The 7,504-nt window shown below is 40.7% G+C and overlaps 1 protein-coding gene across 1 annotated transcript in view; it reads right to left on the reverse strand.

Annotated features, from left to right (window-relative positions):
• Nucleotides 1–484: 484 nt before the first annotated feature.
• LOC101850081 (GATA zinc finger domain-containing protein 7) overlaps nucleotides 485–7,504 on the reverse strand; it is a 21,535-nt gene continuing 14,515 nt past the window's right edge. The window contains exons 2-3 of the mRNA XM_005097454.3: nucleotides 4,902–5,215; nucleotides 485–3,136 (exon numbers count right to left, since the gene is read on the reverse strand). Of these exons, the coding sequence (XP_005097511.1) occupies nucleotides 2,870–3,136; nucleotides 4,902–5,215 (581 nt within the window). The 3' untranslated portion in view covers nucleotides 485–2,869. The remainder of the gene's footprint in view (nucleotides 3,137–4,901; nucleotides 5,216–7,504) is intronic.

A 7,504-nucleotide genomic window follows, 5' to 3' on the forward strand; every position in this document is an offset into this window, starting at 1 on the left:
TAAATAAATAAATAAATAAATAAATAAATAAATAAAAGAGAGAAAAAAGAAAGAAAGAAAGGGAAAAAAAAGAAGAAGGGAAAAGAAACGAAGAAAGAAAGAAATGTTTAAACCCTGCCGTGCTATGCATCAATGGGGGAAAAAAACTGTACTTACGAAGTATTTACGACGTATTCTGGCGAGGACTTGTGCTAAGATAGGGAAAAAAGAATCTATTCGATTCCCAATTCATTTACCTTGTTTTCACCCTCTAAAAACATGCTTGTAAAATGTGATCCAAAGACAGACCTTGCCTTGGCGTTTGGCCTATTTGTTCGGCATGAGTACCCCTCCCACCAAAGAAAAACAAAAACAGCCCATCTCCAATTGGTTGGGGGGGGGGGGGGGGGGGTTTCCTTTCTTAAACAGGTTCTTTTTTGTTAACTATGGACTTCTTCACACGAGCGTAACTCGAACAATATTATGATCATGAAATGCACTAATGTCATTGCTCTCTTTATTCAACACGTTACAGATTACATATTACAGACAGCAATTGTGATTGTTTTTGGAAGACAGCTGTTAGAATACATACTTGTTTACTTGGAAGCTCAGGAATTGCAATTGCAAAACTTTTGTCTATATTCAAAAGAGAGTATCTTTTATGTTAAACAGAGTGCGGAAGGGGTGAAGGGCAAAAATCCCCAAAAGGAACGTGAATAATCACATAGAAAAAAGTGATTAATGTGTGGAAGACAGCAAGCAATACATAATCTATTTCCAGGTTTCCCAGCACAATGTGAGCTCTAACGTCACAACATGCTCCATTAACCCTTTCACTGCCTCAACTTTAACTGTGTAAGTTATTTGATATGACCATAAACATTGCTGGCAGCGAAAGGTTAAATATGGGCCACGACTAGATGTGGAGGCAAAGCGCAAAGAAAAATCTTGAAAAGTATTTTAGATTTCGACCAATTGCATAAAGCAGTTAACACTTGGCGTCTGACTGAAAATTGCATATAGATGATTTTCTGGAAGCTCAGCAAAATTCATTCTATACAAATATCGATATGTTATGCCAAATCAGGCGAGGGATAAATGGCAGTGACAGACAGGCAGGGGGAGACTAGGTCATAAGGACATGGCATGGTATGGATTTACGCTCCTTTCAGCATTGTAAGATTACTAAAGAGGCAGGGCCTACGAATTATAAAGTCAGTCTCCTTCAAGTCCGTCCCGATCGACACAATGGAGATCATTTAGGAGGCGGGCTTCGATCCTGTCCGTCAGGGCCAGCTCACGTTGAGAGGAATGCAGCATCCCAGCAGAAAGACCGAAATACTAGATAAAGGTCCTCCCCGACACGGGAATCGAACTCCAGGCTTTGGTGTGCGACGGTGAAACGCCTAACTGATACACCATAGACGCTGGTAAAGAGCCTTCAAAACCCAAGTTCAATAACACCCCATTCTAATACGAGTCACACGTTATCATCGTTATACCCACTGAGGTAATGGTGCGCTCTACGGCTATAGTCATTGAGAGGAGCAGAGCCTAAGAAAAAAAACTATGACTAGAAAGAAGAGAGAACAAATGGCCTCTTCACTGCTTGCAGTATTCAACCGCCCTGATGCAGACGAGACTGGAAGATGAGGACTGAATTTATTAAATCTCCTGATTCAATCACACGTGTTTTCCTTCTACACACTCATCTATGCTATCGACATAGCAATACATCACTCACACAGCTCAGACAAAAGACTGTCTCCTTAGCGTATTTACATCTGGAAGATCTCTGATAACATTAACACATATTATGCACATAAAATGGTAAAAGTAAACAAAACTGCATAAACGCGCCAAATTGCTAAACGTATTGCACACAATACTGCTAGTAAAGTCAACATTCGATACAAGTAACTTACAATGTACACCACTCTTTCATGCACCTGAAAGAGAAGGTAATAATAACCGTTTCATAGCGTCCTTCAAAAGTTCACCATCTTGTGCCAGAAGCTGGAAGATCACAGTCTGCAAACTGTACACTGCACACCAGGCTTTGAGACTATTCTTTGTCACGTTCGTCACCACATAGGAAACATTTTCAGGCTGTTCCGTTCGGGTGATGCAATCGAAGTGAAAGGGCTCGATGTTTTAATGCTGAAATAAATAGACCTGTACACACCGTAGCCACCGCTTCTTTGAAAAACGTCATCTTGACCAGAGTTCTGCGGAAGGCACCGTCTGCAGCACAGCTTTCTTGTGGCAGGTTCTTATGATGTATTTCAAGCACCAACGCCAATGCTCTCTCTGAAGTCCATTTTTAAAGACATTCATCGTATTTCTCTCGATTCACAAAATGGGCATATCAAGTTTTGCCCAATATGTCAGTTCAGTTTCAGTGTCAACACACCAACGTAGATTTCTTTCTTTGTGAGTGTGAGGGGAGGGGGGATGAGGGCGGGGGATGAGGGGTGTCAGCGAAGAGGGAAATTGTATCACGAGAAATGTCCTCATGACGTCGTAGCAAATACCACTGCTTTTATCGTTCCCGGTCCTGGGTAAAAAGCTTTTGATTTAATGCTCGCGGGTACTGGCGATTTCTCTGAGAAGCACGCAAACCGTGACAGAATGTCTCTCAGTAGTTAGAGATGACCTTCAGGCATCGGCTCTTGCGTATGGTTGTCTTTGGCGGACACATTTGTCTACCGCGCCACCCAAATAAAAGTGTACTGTTTCGGAACCGTAAATGCCCACTCGTCCACAAAGTATATCTGCCACAAATGGGCTGAATCTGCCTGCCACGGCATTGTGTGCACCACTGGCACTCTACATTCGCCTAACCACAAAAATCGTTCATCGTAACTGTTCAAAGATCAACTCCCTCTCACGTTGTCTGACTGAAGTACGGGTAGTAGACGGTGGGGTTCTGTCCGGGGCTGTAGGAGCCATGAGCTCTCAGGATGCTAAGGGGGCTCATGAGTCCGGAGGCAGGCAGGTACGGGTGGATTGACTGGCCGTACAGCATGCTCGAGTAAGGACTGGAGAAGGAGCCGAAGCCGCCTGATGTGGGTGGGATGGTGGGGGAGTTGACGTCAAGGCCAGGGTTCTGTTTCTTCCACTTGGTTCTCCGGTTCTGGAACCAGATTTTGACCTGCAGAGTAGAATGACTACAGTTAAATCTGTCCTTACAACCTGGTATTAGACCCATATAATATAAGACATTTCAATTTTAAGATAGATAGATAGATAGATAGATAGATAGATAGATAGATAGATAGATAGATAGATAATGGTAATGTCATTAACAGTCGTATTTATTTTGGAAAAAAAGAAAAAAGAAATCGTATAACTTTATGAATAACACAGTTGTGTCAGTTGTAACGTATTCTCAATGGACATACTCAGGCAGTTTGTTTTATACACCCATACCGTGCGACCAAACAGTAAGAATAATAGCATCAGTTTTAGTTTTTAACTCTCTTCGAAAAAAGCGGTACATCTTTCGAAGTGGTTATCAAAACTAACACACATCCCCACTAAGACGAGGTAGAAAATCTGTAGAACTATTCTAACATAGTCCGAAACGTTCGAACATGCGTCACCCTCCACATATCCAGGGGCTTACCCAACTGATCTTCTCGCGTTCCCATACCAGTTCAGAGGGGGAGCGCCAAATCAAAGGCGTATTATGCAACACTTACTTCTTCTTTACCGCTATTGCTCTCAGTAATATCCTAATTAGCCAAGTTTGATGTCTATCACAGCAGGTGAACTTCAAATAGTTGTGAAGCATTTTTCCAACGTTTACGTGCCCTTTTTGATCCTCATAAGATAAAGACCAGGAGCATTACGTCGTGTTCAAATTAACAGAGAATTTAGTAATGAATTTAGCAGTAAACTATATGTCCTGTAAATTAAAATTATTCGATTTAAAAAACTCTTAACATTAGAACCTGCTCATTACTTTCCGCTCATCTAATGCCTATCAGGATGTGCTCAAATACTCAAAAGCCAATGAAAAGTTTAGATAGGCTTCTCTTAGATGGGAAGCAAACCTGTAAAGTCTGAAATATGCACCTATAGATCTACAGCAACATAATAATGAGAGAAATTGCTGACCACTGGGGAACAGACAGTTACAGAGATTATCAACGCGAGATACATTGAAACACGATTTTGTTCATTTCCATCCTGTACAGTTTAGTAATATGTACCTTTCTCTAATCTGTCCTTTAAGGCTCGCGTGGTCAATATAATATTTACAACAAAAATGTATAAATATCGTAGAGGTACTAAGAACAAACCAGTATTAGAGTAGGAGACCAGGGTTAAACGTGGCGCTTGCATTACCAAAATATTATTAATAGTGCTATATAATGAACAAGTTCTGTGATCTAGTCGGTGAACCAAAATCTATTACATTTTATATCTTCGAAATAACACGTCCAGTTTGTTCCTCAAGTTACTTGGCGCTGAACTGCAGCCCCAAGATAAGCAAAACTATAGTTCCGAGTAACGTAAGTCTGGAAAGTTTGCCAATTTTCGGGACGCAATAAAGAGAATTCTATCTTGTTCGTCAGATTGAGAATAATCACCGGTGTCTGTTAAGTAGCGGTCGGGTCCTTCGCTGTCGCACGTTGGAGACACGAGTTCGATTCCTGAGTAAGGAGAACATTAATTCCATTTCTATCGAGCATCTCGGTCTTTCTACTGGGATGTTGCATGCCTCTCAGCCCGGGTTGTTGTAGCGGTTGGACATGGGTGGGAAGCCCACCTCCTAAATGATCTAAATTGTGTAAATGGGCACGTAAGAAAACACCCACAAATTCTTTATTTTATTTTTATTATCATTTTTGTTGTTGTTGTAATTGAGACTAATCAAGACTAAATGTCTAAAAAGACAACAGATTACAAACCTGTGTCTCTGTGAGATTGAGGCTGAGAGCAAGATTGAGGCGCTCACACACGGACAAGTATCTGGTAGTCTTGAACTTGTTCTCCAAGGCCACCAACTGCTCGTACGTGAAGGCCGTTCGCGCTCTGCGGGGTTTTCCCTGCTTGCTACTGTCGCTGATGTTTCCGTTTCCTGTGTCGTCTGCATTCCTCTTCTCCTCGTCACTGTCCTCGTCTCCCGTGTGGTGCTTACCGTCCTCACACATGTCCACATCCTCTTCCGGGTCAAAGTTTTCCTGTGATGACGTAATGGACACATCGTCGTCATGACGCTGACCTGCAGAAAAAAAACAAGGACAAATGATTTTGAGAGCAAGAGCTATTACTTGTTGCTTTGGTGGATTTTTAAAAATTGCTTTTTATTTATTCATTTCTGGTTGTTGTTGTTGTTGCTGTTGTTGTTGTTGTTGTTTTATGCCAAACAAAAGTAAATCGCTAAAACAATTCTTGGAAAAAAGAAAAACCACAGAAATGAAAGAACGACTGTAAAGTATCTCCACCAGTCAGAAGTGCCCTTCAATCGTTTCCATGAAATGTTACTAGTTAATTTTTTTTTTAGGGTTTGTTTAATATGTCGTATTTTCAAATACACTATCTATTCCAAGAAGGAAATGATAATGCTGTGAAGTATTTCTTCCATGTGTCTTCATTCGCCCATTATCCTTGGAGGACAATGGTAATAATTCTGTCGGAGGTGAATTATCATTAAAAAGCATTGGTAGTTATTTGAATATGTCTATAAGATTTATATATTCTGCTATATATATAGGTATACATTTTATACATTGGTCATAGAGACGCCTCATTATCCTTCCTTGTAAAGCTAAATCTTGAAAAACATTTTCATCTGAAAAATATAGCCTTTTGTCAGGAAAGACGACTTAGGTCCTCTGTAATATTATATCATCGCAGGGCGACCGCAGAGACAGCAAAAATATAAGCCGAGAATAGAAAACAGAATGAACAAAGGCAGAGAAGGAAAAGACGGGGAAGAAAATTCAAAGAGAGGAGAGGAGAGAGAAAAAGACAAAAGGGTTAGCGGGGGAGAGAGAAACTTTTGATTTGATGCTCGCGGGTTCTGGCGATTTCTCTGCGAAGCACGCAAACCATGACAGAATGTCTCTCAGTAGTTAGAGATGACCTTCAGAGAGGGCTCTTGCGTATGGTTGTGAGGGAGGGAGAGAGAGAGAGAGAGAGAGAGAGAGAGAGAGAGAGAGAGAGGGGGAGAGAGAGAGAGAGAGAGAGAAAGAGGGGCGGGAACAAAATTTTCGGTATTAACTTTTGGGCAAGCCACAAATTCCTCTCTCCCTAGAATCCAGTAAAACGCCCTCTTATTCGTCCGCACTGCCTAAGCTTCGACCCTCCTTTTTTTACTCAGGCTGTCTGGCCATCCATTTTCCCCAAAAGTTTTTTAATCATCTCTCGCAGCGTATCGCTTTCCAATTTCGTGGGTGAGTTTTTGTGGTCCTGTTTTTGCTCGAGCGACTTCTTCATCCTCCAAATTTTTATGTATCGAAAGACCGCAAGAAAAACACAGCATGTACCTGCTTAAATGCAATACATTAAGTTCTTGCGTCTTGTAACTTCCATAACACCGCAGCCTCATTACCCCGCTCCTCTTTTGCTAACGAGCATCTAAATCGTATACTTCCCTATAATCCGAGCAATATTCAAGGAAACGTGCAAACTTTTCCTAGCCCCTGCTGTTCTCCATGATGAGGAAAACAAACTTGCGCAAGAGGCTTGAAGAGAGTGGAGACCTTGTTGCTGCCAAAGTTTTTACGAGGGGGGATATTTAGCCCGCTTAGGGAAAGGATTCCGAGTTGTGGCACCACATTAATTGCCGCTAAACTTTTCTTTGTGAGGTAGGAATGGTGACTAAAACATAAACTGAAAGGGTGTGGGGGCGAAGGCTGAAACGGGAGACGTAGGGAGGAGGAAGTTGTGGAAAACGCATCGGGAAGTGGAGTAAAGTTTGTTTTCTTATCATTGAGTATATAGTTTGTTTGTTTTCCTATTCTTGGATATAGTTTGTTTTCCTGTCCTCGAGTATAGTCTGTTTTTTACACTATCCTTGAATATAGTTTGCCAAATTCCCTACCCTTAAGCATAGTTTGTTTTTAAAATTATTTTTTCATCTAATTCCTTGCCGTGAAACAATATTATTGGATGCATTTAGTTAAGCACAAAAAATAAAATATTTAATTAGGCTGCCGTGAGACAACTGAGTGTTGTCATTGCTCAGAGAAAGTTTGAATTCTCAGAACTGGATTTAGATTTCTATCAACCAAAAAGTATAATGACAAATGGTGTCACTTCAGTTCAAACAGTTGTCATCTCGCATCAGAATTGAAAAAATTATAACTGTAAAATGAGAATGGAATTCGGGCACGCAGAGTTCAAGAAGGTCGTCCTCTGTACAATATCTTTAAAAATTTATTATCCAGTTCCTCACCAACACTAATAGTAATAATATTTTTAAAATGCAACCGCATACTGTATGATACTGATGATAATAATCCTGATAACAATATAATATCATTAATAATAATAATTATTATTATTA

Source organism: Aplysia californica, unplaced genomic scaffold (genome assembly GCF_000002075.1).
Source record: "Aplysia californica isolate F4 #8 unplaced genomic scaffold, AplCal3.0 scaffold00155, whole genome shotgun sequence".
In the NCBI taxonomy this organism is placed as follows: Eukaryota; Metazoa; Mollusca; class Gastropoda; order Aplysiida; family Aplysiidae; genus Aplysia; species Aplysia californica.